Raw genomic sequence first — 19597 nt, forward strand, 5'->3', positions numbered from 1 at the left:
AAAAAAATTCAAGCAGGCTTCGTCGAAAATACGTGAAAAAAGGGACATTTTTACAAAAAAGTTGAGATGCGTCGATTTTATGTTAAATTATATTACATTACTCGAATAATGTAAGTTCGATGTTGGGATGACCAAAAGTACGTAGAAATACGGGCTGTATGGTCATCTGATCTGTTACAGACATGAATTTTATTGTGGTAATGTTTTGTTTGGTAAGAGAGATGATTTGATACACATCTTAAGTTGTAGTATCATTCCTACTCTGTATATTTTAATTTATAAATTATGGATTTCATCTTGCGATGATTTATTTAAATACGTCTGGTTGATACGGCCAATAAGAGAGCCCTTTCTAGCTCAATGTTGTTGATAACGAATCTGACATTTGGCTTCGGTCGATTGGCGTCGTGGAAACCGCGGCAACGAAACTGAGGCTTGTAGTGTGAAGGATAGCGATGTGAGTTAATCCTGACGTTATCAATGTTTCAAATTATTTTATCCATTTATATTTAATGTAGCTGTTTACAAAACTTTTGTAATTAACTTTTTACCCCCGCAGTTAATCAATTCGGTCATTTAAATATTATTTAAGAACTGACTGGAATTCAATGTTCTAATCCATGCTAAATTCAAGTATAGATATTTTTTGTTCATTCCAATTTCTAATTATTGCCTTAAGATTGAGATGCTAAATCAGTGATGTTGAGGGATCAAACTGATGTCTTCATCTTCCACTAAGTGAAAAATTGAGTTGTGTGGGTAACATTTTCAAATTCCTTGCCGATATATTGTTTACAATCAACTTGGGTGGGGGTATTTTATTCGATTAGCATATATTATACAAGATGTGTATATTTTGACTAAAGCTTGCAGAAATTGGAACCTCTTATCTGGTCTAATTGAAAGGTAAATAAACCAGTACAAAATGAATTGTGTGGGCCTATTTATAGTAGGTCTGCATTGAATCTGCTGAATAGTTTGGAACCGTGCTAGGATAATCCTTTTTCTTTTGGCCGGAAAGTACCAGTTAGGGTCTATTGTCCAAGACAAAAAGATTACTTAAAAAGTATTTGAAGGAAATTGGATAGTGGGGAAGCAATATTAGACTAAAGGGGCCTACACACGTTCAGTTATGCCTGCACAGTTATACCTGTACAGGCATAACTGAACGGTTCAATGCATCCACACCATTCAGTTATACCTGTGCAGGCGAAGCTTCTGGAACCGGTTGTAGGCAATCTGTGGGGATATTTTCATTCTTCGATCTCTGTCTTCGCGGTCTTTTGATCAGTTCGGATTTTTTCATAAAGTTCGGAATTTTCTAGTATGATTTCCACAGATGATGCTTTGGGTGTAGTTGGATTGGTTATGGCACTGAAAGTTATTAACTCGAAAAAAAGAAAAATATGGGTAACGCGGTGCAAAGATTGGTTAAAAAAAAGGCAACAATATTAGCACGTTAAATTATTACAGGAATTTAGATTTGCACCAAAAGATTGGCATAATTTTCTCAGAATGGATCAAGATACTTATTCAAAGGTTGTTTTTTTTTTTTTTTCCCCCAATTCCTTTCAGAAATTGCTTTGCAAACTGTTTATTTTTTTAATAACACCGTGTCTGTTCGCTAGAGGATCTATTTCTCTCATTTTCCACGCCAATCTCTCGTAACTATCATCTTTCTTTTGTTATGGTAATCTTTAGTTTTCACCTGCCACAAGCATTTCTTATTCTTATACATTTCAATGAATTCTTCCAAACATTCGCGCTGCGCGTTTCGAAGATCACTCGTCATTATAAACCTCGAGTCGTGAAAACTAAACTAAACTGAACTCTGAACTAAACTCTGGTGGAGTGTTGAAATCATTGTTTCCCAAAGTAGGATTATTCAGGCTATGAATGGACACAAGGGGGTGATGGGGAGACGAGAGGAAAACATCAGTTTTCGAAAACTTGGACCATTTTACCAAGGAAGCCTTTGTAAATATGGGCCTTGGGCAAAAAGAAAAGAAAACTAATATTGCACACAAATTCGTACTTGTTTCATCAGAGCTAAAGTGTTTTTTTCTCCCTTTGAATGTGCACTGTACATTCCAGATGTATTGTAACTGTAAATTGATTGGTAAAGCCTACTGCCCCAGATCTCCACACCATCTAAGGTCCTGCATCCCCGGGGGCTGGTTTTACTAATGAATATTGCCATTATTCGAGCCATTTCCCCCCAACCCCCACGAAGATGGGATTGGGATCAGGATTCTGGTTTCAGAGCCCGAGATGATTCCAATCATTCTTTTTTCCCACGTTAAAAAATTCACTATAGTGGCGGCTCGGCAAAGAGAATAGCCTCTGTGCCCTGCGGCAGGATGTGGGTGGGGAGGGGCAGGGGGGGGGGTGACGCCCAAGAGCCGTGATGCACACTTTGAGGAAGACTGCTGTAACGGAAGATGTTTGTTGAATCTACACCATAAGTACAATAATGTATTTTGATGTTACTAAAACCTCTCATAATGACCGATTTTCATGACTTAAGTAAAAGGCACTACTGCCTACTAATGCTTATCAAGAATGCTATCCATATCTACAGTGATTATGACAATACTTATAGGCAATAAGAGAAATTTTGGTATTATAATCGACGCCCGATATAACGACCCCTTCGTCCCATCGAGAATGGACGTTATATTTGGAGCAAGGTCGTAGCGAGGGTGAGACTTGGGATTGTGGTCGGGCCCGATTGGGACAGTCGTTATATAAGTAAAACATAAAACATTTGGGACTTACCCTACCAGTCTTTGTCGCTATAACGTGAAGTTCTCATAACGAGCGTCGACTGTATCTTCGAAAACAAGCATCGTTTCTCCTCTGAATATACAGATAGGGGATACATGCTCCTTCAGCATCGTATGATAGCATTATTTTTCTCGCGACAGTGTCGATTTAAAAAAAATAATTTCTTTGACTTGAAAATTTTTATGGTAACTTACGTAGTGTTTTTCCTCGAAAGAAAACTGCATTTTCAACCGACCTCTTACGATTAATTCAACTCAATTAGAAATTGACTTATTAAGCATAGTATGCATATTCATAGTATTATTCAATGATATAATTATATTATCAATCGCATCTCTCTCAAAGAATTTTTCGATTGTTTTCTTACGTTTTTAACTAGCGTAATTTCATCTGAATTTTTTTTTCTTTCAATGTTTGAGCTGAAAGTTGAAATTCGTTGCAATCTGACGAGATGTGTCCAAAAAACAAATTCAATGAGATTCATTTAATGTAAAAGAAAATTATAAATTAGTGATTTTTGTCCTGTTAATGCTTGCTGGTTTTCGGTCAAGAAAGGAGTAGGAATCCTGCGTTTGAAATTGCAAACATTAACTAACTCGTATAAACACCTGTTTGATTTCTAGGAATCTTGATTTCTAAAGGAAGTACATGTGAAAGAATAATAAAATAATCTGATGTCACGAGGTCCCTAAAATCTCCAAGAACCCTGGTTAGAGACCTCTTCTCTAAATAATCAAAAAACAATTAATAGTCATAGCACATTATTTGAATATAGTTAGTGTGTTTCGGTGCATAATTTCGGGCAAATTTATTGAAAAGAATGATTTCAGAAACAAAATTGTGAATTTTAACAATGGTCGAAATATTTCTAAAATTTTATTTCGGTTTTTTTTTTTTTTTTTATTCGATATGAAATTGTAAGAAAATATCATGAAAATTACGCCATTAGAAAAATTTCTTCTAATTAAATGGATTCCCTCTCCAAAACAAGTTATTCAGTTATTATTGTTCTATTACATTATCACTGAAAAAAGAAGAGGGAAGAAAGAGAAAAAAGGGTGAATATAAGAAAGCGGGAAAAAATAACTGCGCAGTTATACCTGATGGCCCATACACACGCTCAGGTATAACTGCGCAGGCATAACTGTACAGTTATACCGAATCGAAATACCATTCCCTTCAGGTCTCCTGTGCAGGTCAACTGACGGCCTTTACACACGCTCAGTTATGCCTGCACAGTTGGCCTGCACAGGCATAACTGCACAGGTATAACTGAGCGTGTGTAGGGTCCTTTAATGTGTAATTACAGGGTTTCCAGCGACCTGGAAAATCTGAGAGAATCAGGGAATTAAAAAATGGTCAGGGAAAGTGGGGGGAAAATGTGAAATATTTGTCAAAAGTCTGAAAATTCTAAATACTTGGGAGAAGTCGGGGAAAATCTGGAGGGGGAAAAAGAAAAAAAATCAAGGAGGATAAATCTACATTCAAGTAGTTTATCTTCACTTTTTTCCATGGAAGATTCTTTATCAGATCCTCAGGGAAAGGGAAAAAAATCCTTATCAGCATTTTCCTCCTAGGATCAGATCCTCTACCGAGAGAAATGTGTTATTAAGTTGAAAGGTGGGATTTTACATACTGGGAAACAGTGTTGGCCAAGGAACAATCTGCCCTCTGAGTAAATAGATGATGGGATCTAAAGTGGAGAGACCCTCCTTTCCATTGTTGAAAGCAAAGCCAATACCAGCTCCAATTTCTTTTCTATCTCTTCTGAAAAAATATTTTATCCTCTTGCTTTTTTTTTTTCCTGCCTGTGGGTAGAGAACCTTTTTAACCTTTTTATGTTGAAGAAGGACTTGAATTCAGTTATCTCTGAGATTTCCAAGGAAACTGGTATTGTGTGCAAGATCATATACACAATTTGATTTTGTAAGGGGTGGTTGTGGCAAAATAACATTCTGCCTGTGATGTGTTTTTCAATGGTATATTACCCCGAAATGATATACATTTCCTTCCTCCCCCCCCCCCCGTATTTGCCGTTATTTTCCTTTATTGGAATTTTTTTCAGCAATGCTCAGTAATCGTCATTCACATGTTTTGTTTACAAAATTTGAGTTGTGCGAGTTTAGGATGGCTCATTTGTCTAGTGTTACTGATAATGCTCTAGAAAGACAAAAGTGACAATTTTACAAGAAAAATTAGATACATTGGCTATGCTCAGCGAAAGTAAGTCAATTGCTGCTGTGACTCGCCATTACAAAATCAACTAAGCTACTGTGAGGTATATCAAGAAAAAGGAATCTGAAATTTGATCAGCAGTAGCTGTACTTGTGGCAGCGAAAACTTTGCATCGCTTACAGAATCCATGTGTTTCTCGTATCAAAAATTCAGGGTTTTTTTGTGGGTACAAGACTGCTACAAAGAAAGTAGTCCAATTGATTGTAATATTATAATGGGAAAAAGCAAAAATATTAATTTACTTTTCTATAAAGGGAAGGGCTAGTTTAAGAAATTATTTGGATTACGCAATGTAAAAATCACTGGCAATCAAGCTATTGCAGACGAGGAGGCAGCTAGAAAATTTCTAAAGACTACCAAAAATTATTGAAGAGAAGGGATATTCACTTCATCAAGGTTTTTAACATTAACGAAACTGCATTATTTTGGAAGAAAATGCAGCAGAGAACATTTATCACCCAAGAAGAAAAGCGAGCTCCTGGTTTTAAGGCAAGTTAAGGGTAACTTACTATGTTGCTTGTGCAGATGTGTTTGGGTACATGGTATCATCATCATCCTTTGGTGTCCCATAAGGGAAAAGCCTAGGCAAATTTTGTCCATTGCTCTAACACCAAGTGGTTTAACACGAGTTGTGGGTCATGTGAATATAAAGAGAAACATTATTTTGACGAAATTCCCAGAGTTTGGTGGCCGCTCTGGGGACGAAAGTTATGGTATCTGGTTACCATTATATTTAATCCCTGTATGGGGGAGATTATGGGAAAACTGCAATTGGTAAAGGCCATATCAAAAAATTTAAAGCTGCTCCTGTCTGCGGTATTTTTTTTTTAGAAAAGGAGCAGAGGAGGTCTTGGAGAGATATGGCCGAGAACTCGACATGAAATTATTGAATAATAACGCATGAGAGTTCAAGTTAGTGCAGAATTGAAACTCGTCACTAGTTCAGGTGTTTAGTGTAATTGAGAAAATTTACCAGGTTGTAAATGCTCGCATTTACAACTTCACCTAGTGTCACCTGATGATCACCAAAACAGTTCTTTCTCAGGATAGAGAAGGCGGGACATCGTCCCACATAGTGAAGTGGAGTTTCATCTTCTCCACATGCAAGGCAAATAGGTGAATCTGTATAGCCACAGTTGTGTAGGTATTTCGCTAGGTTAGCGTGACCAGTGATGTTCTGTATAACCTGTTGAATTTGTTTCCTGTTTAATGAGAAGTTTTTGGCAATATTCGGGTGGGTTCCCAAGGCCAGCTTGGCCTGTCTGCAGTCCTGCCTTGAGTTCCATTACCGCAAATGTTTGTCTTCTATCTATTCTTTGACATCTCCTTTGATGGTTGACATCAAAACAGGATAGTAAGGTTCAGGTCCAGATAGCTTCAGTTTCGCTGCCTCTTTGGCTATCTGGTCTGAGAGTTCATTTCCTTGGACATTTTCGTGACCAGGAACGGTTGATGTTGCTCAATGCTGCCAAGTTATTCCGCATATCAGTGTGTTTTTACACACAGTTGAAACTTGAAGTTGTCAAGAGCCAATAGTGCTGCTTGGCTGTCAGATGTTTTTTTGCTACGATACCTTTTAGAAATCGGGTTTTCAGCCAGTATGGCTATTACTAATACTTTAGCTTGAATGGGTACGTGGTAAGGCCCACCCTCATTTTTAAATCTACAAATCTGTGAGCATTTAAAGGAAAGGATAAGTCAAAACTCCCGCACAGTATTTTGGATGAACAATAGAAAAGCTTGAGCTATGAAAACTTTTCCTGGATTAGTTTAAACGATGTTTTGTTCCAAAAGTCAGGAAGTACTTGAGAGTAAAGACATGCCATTCAAAGTTCTTTTGATACTAAATAAAACTCTTGGGCACCCAGATGTGAAGGAGTTCAAAACTGGTGTTATGCAGGGGTGGGAACTCTGCGCCAATTACGTCGCACTGCGCCAAAACTAATATCTTGCGCCATCCTGCTCCAATAGCGTATTTTCGTATTTTTCTGTCCCAAATAGCGAATTTTGCTTCAGTATGCCCGGAATTTCGGAAAGGACGCCAAAAAATTTTTGTTCCTGATGCCACGAAATGTTTCTTTACGAGAAGAGCGTGTTTTATTCCACTATACTTAAACTATCGCCTCCTGATCGGGCTTTCCATCGTGAAACCCCGATATTGTCCGTGATCGTGGAACTGAAGATGGTTTGCAATGCCTTTCATCTTTAAAGTGCAAATTCGAGTGTTTCCGTTTAAAAAAAAAAGTCGTCACTGGAAGCAGCAGAAATTACTGTAGTCGATTGTCATTGTGTTAAATCCGGATGTTTCGTGAAAAAAATTTTCATTCCGGGAGTAAAAAGCGCATGTCCGCCGAATTACGAATGTTAGTTTAGAGACTTTGCCAAATAACGAGCATTAAATCGTCAATATCGCCAAATAACGAGCGTTAAATCGCCAATCTCGCCAGATAATGAGTGCTGAATCGCCAAACATAGAGTTGATTCTTCCGAAATTCTCACCCATTTTGCAACAATTTCTTTCCAAGTATAAAAAACTTATAAAATTTTTTTAGCTCATTTGAAGTGCTGCTGTTCAAGGCAGCAAATAGTGTCGTCAGTAAGAAGAAAAAATCTTAAATAGACGGGTGCAAAAAATTTTATGACAGCCGCTCTTTCAAACAAGGTGTCAAAAGCCTAAAACACCAAAAACAAAAATCAAGCTGACGAAAAGATGTTTGATAATAAAAGACAGTGCAGTTTTATTTTGAAAAGGGTTGAGGGTTAACGAAAATATTCTTGTTAATTTCACTGCTCCAATTTGTAAATATCTGCTCCAAATCCTGAATTTTGCTGCTCCAAAGCTGCTCCGAAATGGACTTAGTCACTTCCCACCCCTGTGTTACGTCTCTTAATACAACATCTATCATTCAGCTGCAGATGATTGCGCATGCAATAGAAGATGCAAATGCAGAAAATATCTTGAAGGTGTGGAAGAATTACACTATCATTAATGCCATTACTGTCATCACTAGAAACATAGCAGCTCTTAAGAGAGAAACAGTCAACTCGAGTTGGATTGACCTTTGGTCACAATATGCACTCCAGGACACAACCATTTTTACGGAGCCAACTGAAGAGATTATAAAAGACATTGTCAAGTTAGCGAAACAGGTGGGTGGAGAAGTGTTCAGTGATATGGATATAGAAGAGAAGTCGAACAGTTAAATTAATAGCAATTCAGAGGCATTGACCAAGGAGGAATTAATACAGATGATTGCTCGTGAAACAAGCTGTATCAGATAAAGAGGATCAAAATAAAGAAGTAGAAGACTAGTTCACCATGAGTAACATAGCAGGAGCGCTTAACAAGTTCAAATCAACAGTAGATTGTTTTCATGATATAGATCCCTCTATGGTACATTCTTCACATGTAGAAAAATTAGTAGAGGAAGTCTTGTCAACATATTCCAATGTACTTGATGATATGAAGAAGAAATAGCAAACAGAAATCAATGTTATTTCAGAAAACGTCACAAAAAATCTATCGCTGCACCCTCTTTTACATTCCCTTTATACTTTTGCGTCACTCTGCTTTTCTCAAGATGTTCAATAAACAAGATAAACCAAAATCTATGGTTTTGGTTATTCGCAGATTTCTCGTATTTTCCCACCCCCCAGAACTTAACCCCCGTGAATACAGTAGGGGGCCCGATAATAATTTAGAGGGGGCTCATGATATTGGATGGTTTAGAATTATATATGCAGGTGACAGTATGCGCCTTTGGTCAGAGAAATGATCAGGCAGATTTTGCTGGGAACCCTGAATTAACTAGATTGAAAATAAAATAATGGTCAAGATAATTTTTTTTCTTCAAACATGTATTACAGCAAAAAGTTTTTTTTTTTAGTACGCATGTATAATGGTAAAAATTTGCTAATTCTATATTATGTCGAACATCTGAAATCAACCTTGTTTTTGAAAATCTTCCATGAACATTGACACTTTCTATATTTCATTGAATTATCTCCATTTTTGTAAGGCCGGTATTACACTACAAAAGTTTGATAAAAGTCCTATTATAAAACTTGAAAAATGCAGCCAATAAAGTCAACGATTGTATTTTCTAGAACGTAACCAATAACCTTATTGGTTAGATTTTTCAAGTTTTTTATAAAATGGATTTTATCAAATTTTTATAGTGTAATACCAGCCTAAGGCATTTCATTATTTCAAGAAACTTTTATTTTCATTATAAAAAGTTGATACGAAAACAGGTTAACAGGCATCTCAAATGTTTTCTTCAATTACTTCCCACTTGGGGCTGCTCAAGGAAATTTTCACCTGTACAAGATATCATTTTAGCACCCCTCTGTTGTGTAAGCTACACCAGTAAAATGATTAAAAACTGGCAGCTTTATTCCCAGCTAGATGAAATTCATCAAAAATTGGTTTTCATCATGAATCATTAAATCTAATATATTCAATGTTTCAAATTTTAGACAAAACATTTTTTTCCCCAAATTTTCCTGAAAGTATTTTTTCTTTTACCGCTGATTTGGTGTCCCATGCAATAGTATGTGTCTCAAGTCCTAGAGCCACCCCCTGTAATACAGGGCCAGGAAACTAGGGGACGGGTCTGTGCCCTGGGCGCCAGACCAGATAAGGCGTAAATTACACCCTTTAACCCCTCCTTCAATATTACAAGGGGCACAGAAGTGTGTGCGTGTGTGTGTGCGTGTGTTCCATTTAGTTCCACAAGCCATTCTAAAGAGTTGTAGCTGGAGGGGGAAATGACATTTATCTTCAGTGTTTGGCTTGGATGTGATGTACTGCTGGTTCTTATGTTTCCTGTCAGGGTCTGAGCTAGAGGAAGGAAGGGGGCAAAAGAAACAATTATACCCTGCAGGGTACATCAATTTAAATCGTGATTTTAAGTTTTATTTCATTAATCATGCTTCGTCCATTTAAATTTAAGTTCAATAAAGTAAAAGAGTAATCTATTAGCCTATGGTATACATGTTATTGAAATGTATAGTAAAGTTTTTGATTAAAAGAAATATATAAGATCTCTGGTAAAAATATACTCTTAACTTAATCCCTATAGATAGCTGTTCTATCTTTCTGTACTGGAGCTATTTCTAGATTTCGTGCATAGGAAAACTTGCATAAAAATCCAGGGACTTAAACTTTGATTAACTGTGTTAAGTATTTGCAATGGAGCGCCAGGGTTTCTCTAGTAAAAAAGTTTTTATATAAAGCTTTAAATATTACTTGTGCTCTAATTGCGGATTAAATATAATAGATATTGTACCCATATAAATACCATTAGACATTTTCATTTTTTGTATTAAAATTTTGAGTTTGCTTGTATTTTACCAAATCTGTAAAGGAATAAAAATGTGTACATTATTAAGTAACATCATGCAAGTTGGAAACGCATTATAAATATATCCATAAATCGTGCAAGAAACAATTTTGTGAATAGAATGTGTTTTTAATTAATATTAAGACCAGACTGACTCTAGTTGTGCATTGTGTGAATTGAGAAACCTGCACCATATGCGATATTGAGTTGCCACCAGGCATTTACTTTAGGGGGTTCTCGTACATAAATACACTCTACAAGGAAAATGTTAAGTTAATTAGGCTCTTTTTACGTTACTTAAACAGATTTTTGGTGTTCATATTTCTTGTTTATTTGTTTTGTTAGTTCATTAATGCTGAATTAAATTTGCTCATTTTTTTTTTTAATTTTATCATTCTCACTGATTAAGATTTGTTTTATAATAAGCAGTCGGTTAATTAAAAATTTTTTTTTTTTAAATTGTGATTATCTTTTTTTGTAGCTGGTTATCCTGGGTGGAAAATTTTAAGAACAAAACCATTGTATAATCAAGTTCTAATAGTAATGGGAGTTCACCAAAAAAATCCTAGTTAAAGCCCTGTTTCCTGTGATGCCAATATAGGTTTCAACTCTGGCATCTTCAAGAATCTTCATTTGCTTTATGGGATATTTTTCTGAATCTTATTTATACCCAGGACTTTGCATAGAAGGGCAAATTCAGGTGCCCATCAAAATTCTTCAGATATTTTTTTCTCTCCAGAACTTATTTGACACCTTTTTTGTATTAGGGATAGGATGAATAGTGATTAGCCAAATATTTAGTATGCGGCCAAATGTTTTGGCTGAATATCATTTTCATAAAATTCATCTAATAAATGAGAATCTGAGAATCTACAGGAACATTATCTTTTTTATTTTACAGTATGTACACAACCAACACCAGCATAGTCTACTGAAGCTCGAGTTAACACAACCCAATAGAGTTTGTAAGTGTTCCTATTTGTGATTTGGTCAGCTTGTTTCTGTGTCTGATGTGCAGATGGAAAAGATAATCTTTTAGAATGTCGAGATTGTTTTTTGTCTTGCACTGAAAGAATGTGTTCTGAAAACATGGTCTCTTTTTCTTTTTTTTCCCCAATGCATTTTCTATCTTGGTCTTCCATTTTATATGAAATGGTTCAAAGAATTTCAGAAAGAAAATTTCAGAAATTGGTTAATCAGGCTCTAGTGACAGTAATTCTGATGATTTGGTACAAAAATCCAGTTCACGACATGGTCCCCAAAGCAGAATATTTTGTGATGTTCTGCAACGAGCCCTCAACTGACTGAAAATGTTCTGCGGTAAAAATTCGAATATACATAATAGCGTTTTTCTACACTTTTCTTATTCTTCCAGATTGTTCTGTAACAGCACTGGTTGTTCTGCGACGTACGTCGCACATTTTGGCATATTCTGCTTTGGGGGACATGGTTATCTTAGATTAGTGCATGCATACATTCTTATCAAAAATGCTTGCTAGCTGAACCTGTATTCATTAGCCGAGGCAGAAAAAGAAAAATCATTAAAAAATCTGTTAGCCGGAAAATCTAAGTGATAAAGACAAAGTAAATCTAAACGTACAGTGGGGTGTGTGTGTTTGTTTGTTTTTTTTTTTTTTACACACTTGTTATAATTTTACATCCAATTAAAAGAATGTAGACTATTATTTACTCTCAACTAGTAATTGCATCGTAAAATTTGACTTATTTTCTTCTCCTAGATGGTTTTGTTCCTTTCAGTAGCTAAATTCGTATCTTGTATAGGTACATCCTTCAGTTAGTGAACTTGTGTAATTTATGCTTGCTTCCACATTACTGCAGTAGGATTCTATTTTGTTTCACGTTTCGTCCTGGCATAACCTTTCACAGAAAGGAATACACATTGTAAAATATAATCGGTAAATTTTTCATTTATGCATAAAGTTCCAATTAATATAATTTAAAATTTGTGCTTTGCTTTAGATATTTGGCCAAATATCTAAATCTTTCTTCTTCCAAACAGAATATTCAGCAAAACTAATTTATATTGCTTCATGTGTCTTTTGAAAGGTTATCTTTTTTCAATCAGTGATAGTTTCTTTTGATGGGTCTCTAGATCTCTTGGCGCTTTTTTTTTCCATCTTGTATTTATGTAAAAAATTAAAACAATAAAGGCTGAATATTCGTCCCATCTTTACTTTGTATGTTGGCGGACATGTTGACATAATTGGTGACAAATTTTCAAATTTTGTGTTGTCATTGGATTCAAATTTAATAATTGTGCATGGAAAGTAAAGTGTCAAAACTAATTTCATAATCTTGGGTGCCAGATTATCAATGAACTTTTTTCAAGACCTGCGTGTAACATTGATATTGAAGTAACTTGAATATAAATTTTTTATCTATTTCAGATAAAATGAAGCTTAATGGAACTCCACGTCATTACATGCCACTTTCTCAAAATCAGAGTGATGATGAAGAGAATGGAACAAAAATTGTCAAGTACTTGGAGAAATGTTGCCAGAACTCTGATTTTCCAGAGAGTTTTGATAAGGCACTGAAGTTGCCAAAGCAAAATAACATGGTTAAAAAATGTTCACCCATGTCTCCATGGAGAACTGTAGCCTTTTCACTTTCACTCTGTATGTGTTTTGTGTTTATTGCTGCTTTCTTGTTTTTGGTACCCTGCCGACCTGAAGCATTAGGTGTTGGAAACATAGGTGATCTTTTAGAAAAATGGACAACACTATTGCCAAATATATGTGAGCCTTTTTATTTTTTAATTTCTAATACAGTTGCCTCTCGGTTTTATAAATTGACATGTTTTTCTGAACTAGCCATCTGCTCTTGACTAATAGGTTATTTACAAACCTATTTTATTTGAATTTGTAAAAATAAGCATAAACTATATAATTTGAATTATTGATAGGGAGGTCACACAACTAGTAAAACGACTGTTATACAATGAAACAGGTTTAACTAGCATGTGGAAATATACAAATGTATTGCTTTCCAAGCATTAGCTGCTGATGTATTTAATTATTCCTTAAACCAGACTAGTTAGTTTGGACTTGCATTAGCAAGTTAGCTGTTCTTCTCATTTCATGTCTTGGTGTGCTATATATATCTGGATATGATGCTCTGCACATCAAGAGAAAATATTGATGTAGAGGAATTATCACATTGAGTCAGCAATTTAACCTTACAGTTTGGCATCATAGCAGAGATATTTATCGTTATGTCTGGTATCGGTGTAGTTAAGGTTACTAGATTCAAAAACAAAAAGGTGGATACCTGTGTATGAACTTTTAGTGACATCACATCCCAATTTTCACACATGGTGCCACTATTCTGACCAATAAAACCAGCTACAATTTTTCTTAATTCTAAAACAGAACTGTTAAAAAAACAAATTCTGGGAATTTCCTTGGCTATTGGTGAATGTATAAGGGGAAGAAAAACTCTTATCAGTGAAGAAATGCGTGTTTCTCTCAAAGTGGGGGGGGGGGGAATTTTCCCCAGAAAAAGTTCCGGAAACCTGAAATGGAAGGTTAAAATTTCCAAAACTTCAAGACTTGAAATGACATTAAAAAAGACATGTTGGATACATAAAGGAGGATGATTGGTAACCCTAGGTGTAATATTTTATTGTAGATAAATGAAGTCTGTTGCTTTTTGTACAGTTGGACTCGTTTATAACGAAGTAAAAAAAAAAAAAACTAATTTGTTTGTTATATATGGGAACTTTGGTAAATTTGTACTGGCTAGGAAAATGGCACGACTATGCAAAATTAAACATAATTTATAAGCCCATGCCCATTTTTTAATAATACAAGTAATTTTTAAAAATATTGTTATATAAAGATTCTGTATTTTTTTTTTTTTTTTTATTATTTAAATTTGATTGAAATTTTATATAATTGAATATGTTAATCGTTACTAGTTTATTTTTCCTTTTATGATTTCAGACATTGAATGTTTTGAGCTAAAAACATATTTGCCTAATAAGCACGTCAAATATGATCTTTTCTTTTTGTAGGGGCTCTGGTCAGTGAAACATATTTACAGAGCATTTCCTTCTCACTTTTTTCGAGCAATGCAAGAGTCATCTTTGTATCTGTGTCGGCTCCTCTGAATCTCTTAGATGTTCAGATCGCCATTGCATTCCTCTTGTCTCTCGATTTAGAATTTATCTTCAAAATCATGAATAACTAACTTCGTGTAATCTAGAATTTCTTTACCTCACTTTTTGTTTGTTTTTAACTTTAAGTCAACTGTATAGCTTTAATTTTGAAACCAATAGGAAGCATTTTGTGCTTGCATATTCTCAATTTACTCGCACACAATAACACTGTTACAATGAATGTCGGAATCTAGCTAAAGAAAAGTGACACAGGCATCAGAAGTGTTTCAGACCTGTGGGTGCTCTATTAGTTTTATATAGGAAACTTTTTGATTTCTGAATCAATTCTGGAGCTGCTCCGATACGTGATAAAAAATATTGTAGGGGGAGCACCCACAGGAATAAGGAGACTGGAATAAGCTATATCTAGTGGCTATATGAATAAAAAAAACCTTACTCATCTTTGCTTATTTTTTTTACTGTTCTACGAGTTAGTTTTCTTGAAGAGAGATGATTTTACAATAAATACCAAAAACCGCATCAATAGACTGTATTCTAGGGGAAAAATATTTTTTTTAGCTGTAGCTAATACAGTAGATGGCTAATATTATAGAAAGGTAAATTTTCATATAAGATTTAGATGAGAATGCAAAGAAATTTTTGTTTGAAAACCGGTTGAAAATTCATTATAGGCATACTTTGGTGAAATCTGTGTTCTTTATAAGCAATCAAAATAACATGCAAGCAATAAGAAATTTACAAGACATGGGGGGGGGGGGAGAGAAACTGTTATTGAAGTCAAAATTTGTTACGTGTTCGTTATAACCGGGTCCGACTGTACTAGGGATAGGGTGAATAGGAATTTGGCAGAATACCGGCTAATGTTTTGGCTGAATATCGACTTAAAAAAAATTCACATAATTAATAAAATTACTGTTTTTTTTTATTAAAATTAAATGTTTAATTTCAAATGTTAGATATTGAATTTTAATTAGTCAATTTAAATATTGACTCTTAATTGAAAGATTTTTATTGCTATGATACTGACAATAAAATTTAACAGTATGGTGCATTTTAATATTTTACTTACAGAATCACATTTTTTTTTTTTTTTTTTTTTTTTTTAACACTTCACAATTTTACATCTAAGAAAATGTTGACCATTATTTATTTTTAACTAGTAATGTATCATAAAATTTGACTTTTTCTTATTTTTTCTTTATGGTTTGGCCTTTTTAATAGCTCGATACATATCTTGTCTAGGTACATTCTTCAGTTAGTGAACTTGTGTATAATTCATGTTAATTTCCACCTTATTGCAGTAGGATTATATTATCTGTTGCATGTTTTCCTTATCCATGTATACCTTTTGTTTGTTTTCAATAAATTATGTTGCCCTGACATAACCTCTCGCAGAAAAGGATACGACACAATAAAATATCAGTAAATTTTAATTTGTGGGAAAAATTCCAATTAATATATTTTTTTAATTAGTTTATGCTTTTAGATTTACAGGTATTTGGCTGAATACCTAAACATTATTCAACTGAACTGAATATTTGGCAAAAGGACTAAACTAGGACATGGGATGAATATTCAGATATGCATTGAAAGTAGAAGTAATCAGAAGTACAAAACATTTTCAAGAGATAATAACCCTAATCATTGAGCTACTGTGATCTTTCAATCTGGCATCAGCATGGTGTAGTTAGAAACTTTTTTTTTTTTTTTTTATCGTCCAGATTTTAAAAAAAAATCTTTTGTGTTTGTGTGTAATTAAATTGCACAATAGCACATAACCTTTTTGCAAGCCATTTTTTTTTCATTTTAAAATTCTATTTTCATGATTATAGTTTTGAGGATATTCAAGGAAACAGTTGTAGTTTGTTTTCGATAAATTTTTAGTGGGTGGGTAGTATTTCTTACCAGCACTATCTGGAATCTATCTCAATAGTTACTTTCTATTGAAAGCCTGGAAATACGCAACGATACGTGAACCATCACATTCTGAACAATATATTGTAATATATAATTTTTGTTCCTGGACCTTTTTGTGTTGCATTTTTCTGTATCTTAGTGAGGAATAGATTTTGATATGTGTGCTCTGACACACCACCTAAACGCATATCATTAAGATACCATGCATAATCAGATAAAAGCTCCTCGCATGGGAAGGAGAAATAATGCAATCCCCCTTCTGTATTAGAATATGCTTCTTGGCCTGTAAAAAATTTATTCTTAAATGTAAGAATAAGAAATATTAGCTGATAAACAAATAGGTAAAATGTTAGCTGGTCAAATTTTGTTTGCACTCTTACCATATATTTTTTTTTTCTTGGTTGATGTCTTATTTAATGGATCTTTTTCACATTTTTCTATCGTAATGGCCAATCCTGCAGAAGATTTCGTTATATACTTTAATTGCATTTGGACCTTACAGAATTTTTTCAATAACATTATCTAATGCATAATTTTAAAGTGGCAAGCAGTGATCCCACTAATGTAATGGCAAGGCAAAACTATTATAGTGGGAAATGCACTTCTGAATGGAGTATTAAACAGGGTAAGTCTGTGTGGGAAGTAGATTCCACAGCCCATAAAAGGTTAAAATATTAAATTTTTTAAATGTAATTTTTTATGAATTAATGTAGGATTAATGTTTAAAACATCAACTTTTAGTGATCCGATCTTTGGATTAGATATAATTCCATGTTCATATTTTCATTTTTATAAGTTTGTTATTCTTGTATATAAGCTGTTGTATTTGTCTCAATTTATTGTTTGTATATTTTGATTTCATATATGAGAATTGTTTTCAGAAAGCAATGATATTTAAAATTACCTTTCTGCCTATACGTTATGTAGGTTAAAGGTTTTATTGCATATAGTGGCAATGCCGACTTTGACAATGATCCTTTAGCTTTTTTTTCTCAGTCTTTTATCATTGTTACACTGAGCCTGGACTAGCAATGGTGGTAACTATGCAGAAAAATAATGCATGAACTAGTGAACAATTTGCAATAGATGTTTAATAAACCAAAAATGCTAATACAAAGGACATAACAGGTAAATTTTCCAACGAGGTAGCTGAAAAAATTCCCATAAAAAAAAAAATATATAGATGTAAAATCTTATCGGAACAGCAACTCAAAATAAGAGTATCACAAAAAAACTAATACACATTCAAATAAGTGTGTGAGAGAGAGAATTTATCCAGTACCAGGTTTCAAAACTGGCATTTTGAGTGTATTAATTTAAATTTCAAAATTGCCTGGAGTCGAAGGAAGGCTGGTATGGTAATGCTTATATTCAATGTATAAATCTATATTGAATAGATTCATAAGAAGGGTGAGATTTTGATTTGTGCTGTTCATCTTCTCACCAATTCAATTGATTTCTGCTGACAGATGAGTAAAAGTTACTACCAAATGTTTACAACATCTAGAATTAATTTTAAGACCTTTTTATGAGCATTTTATTTAGCTAGGTACATATTTTTGAAAGTGTGATGTAATTTCTCCCATATGCGACACAGGGACCGAGGAGGTCAAATAGTAGCTGGTATATTTTTAAATATAGTGATCCTTGTGTATTCTCAAGGATAAGAATGATCTGTCTAGGGAATTCGTTGGTGTTAATAGACTCCCATTCCCGAACAGGGCTTCAAGCTCAGACCCCTGCAGTTAGAGGCCAACTCCCTATTAACCACTTTAGTTCTAGGCGGCTAACTTCCCATAAACCCCCTTGTATTTATAAAATATTCTTGAAAACATTGTGCAGCTCTCAAATACAGTTAAACCCTGTAATGTACAAACCTTGTAATGCCACTCTGTCCCAAAGAATTATGGTGCTATAACGAGTTTGGCATTATATCGGATCGTAGTCAGTGTTTCAGAAAAGCTATTACAGCAGCTCGTAATAGTTGTGAACTTATGTATCTGTCTCATTAGTGTTATTCTATAAATAAAATAACCTAGGTCTATTTCATACACATTTGTGATACCTTTTTAAGATGGGAAAATTTGTAAAACACTATAGAATTTAAATATTTCTTGATAGAAACTTAACAGGAAAACTTACTTTTCACATTGTGTTAATTCCACATAAATTTAATGATATATTTTATGAGCATAAAAAAACAAAGGGAAATAAGTGGCTTTTTTTTAGTTTGCATTGGTTTTATAATCAAATTTCCCATTTCTTAGATATTGAAAGAACTCCTTTTGACATGATTTGAATAGAGTAAATTGAGCGAGATGATAGCACTTAAGAAATGTAATGACCAGTGAGTAAAAAAACACTCACTGTTGAAAAATTTTACAGACTGGTGCAGTACGCTCATTATATATTTTCCATTATCAATAGAATACATCTTTGAATACATTGGTGGTTTTGGTCCTTGCATAGGCTGATATTCAATGTGTTTTTTAAGACACCTTGATGACATCATTCTTTGTGTCATTGGCTCTAAACTATTATGCGAGTGATAATAAGTGGAATGAAAAAGAATAGTATCCAACTTTTTTCGGAAAAAAAAGCTAAAGGATGGGAGGAGAAATATGAAAATTCTCTCTTGGGGAAAATGGCACGTTGACTTATAATGCCAACTCTTGTTTGGATGCATATAGAGTTGGCGCTAAAATGGGTTTGTTATATTATCTCTATAGGGAAGATTTACTCACTGAAAATTTGTGGCAATATATAAGTAGGGTTGGCACCACAACGGGATTCTATAACAGGCTTAGACTGTATTATCTAATAACTTATGTAAAAATTGAAGATTCCAGGTCATTAGGCACAAATGCCAATTTGTAAAATTGTATAAAGTTTCTAAATAATTATTGAATTGGAGTGGCTGTCATGAGGCGGCATGATTACAGGGCTGTATTTTTTTTGATGGATTTATTATGACTGTTTTCACTCTCGCGCGCACAATTTTTATATATCAAGAATTTTTAACTTTTGGGTCTGTGCTATTTCGACTGTTTGTCCCTGTGGACTGAGGGCTTTGACACTTTTCATGGATATATATATATATTTTTTTTTTTTTTAAATACTTAAGATATATATTCTAACATATTTTTTTTTTAGCTAGAAATTTCAAACTTTT

General features: G+C 34.1%; 1 protein-coding gene across 3 annotated transcripts in view; it reads left to right on the forward strand.

The window, feature by feature from the left end:
- The first annotated feature begins 207 nt into the window (after nucleotides 1–207).
- Nucleotides 208–19597, forward strand: part of LOC149080570 (uncharacterized) — a 106048-nt gene continuing 86658 nt past the window's right edge. The window contains exons 1-3 of one of the 3 annotated variants that reach the window (XM_089239704.1): nucleotides 208–457; nucleotides 11269–11332; nucleotides 12776–13126. In XM_089239704.1, the coding sequence (XP_089095830.1) occupies nucleotides 12781–13126 (346 nt within the window). In that variant the 5' untranslated portion in view covers nucleotides 208–457; nucleotides 11269–11332; nucleotides 12776–12780. The remainder of the gene's footprint in view (nucleotides 458–11268; nucleotides 11333–12775; nucleotides 13127–19597) is intronic. The other 2 variants (XM_089239702.1, XM_089239705.1) reach the window with 2 other exon arrangements.

This window comes from Pholcus phalangioides, unplaced genomic scaffold (genome assembly GCF_987345545.1).
Source record: "Pholcus phalangioides strain wild (caught in Gottingen) unplaced genomic scaffold, Ppha-v1.0 ptg000011l_1, whole genome shotgun sequence".
Classification (NCBI taxonomy): domain Eukaryota; kingdom Metazoa; phylum Arthropoda; class Arachnida; order Araneae; family Pholcidae; genus Pholcus; species Pholcus phalangioides.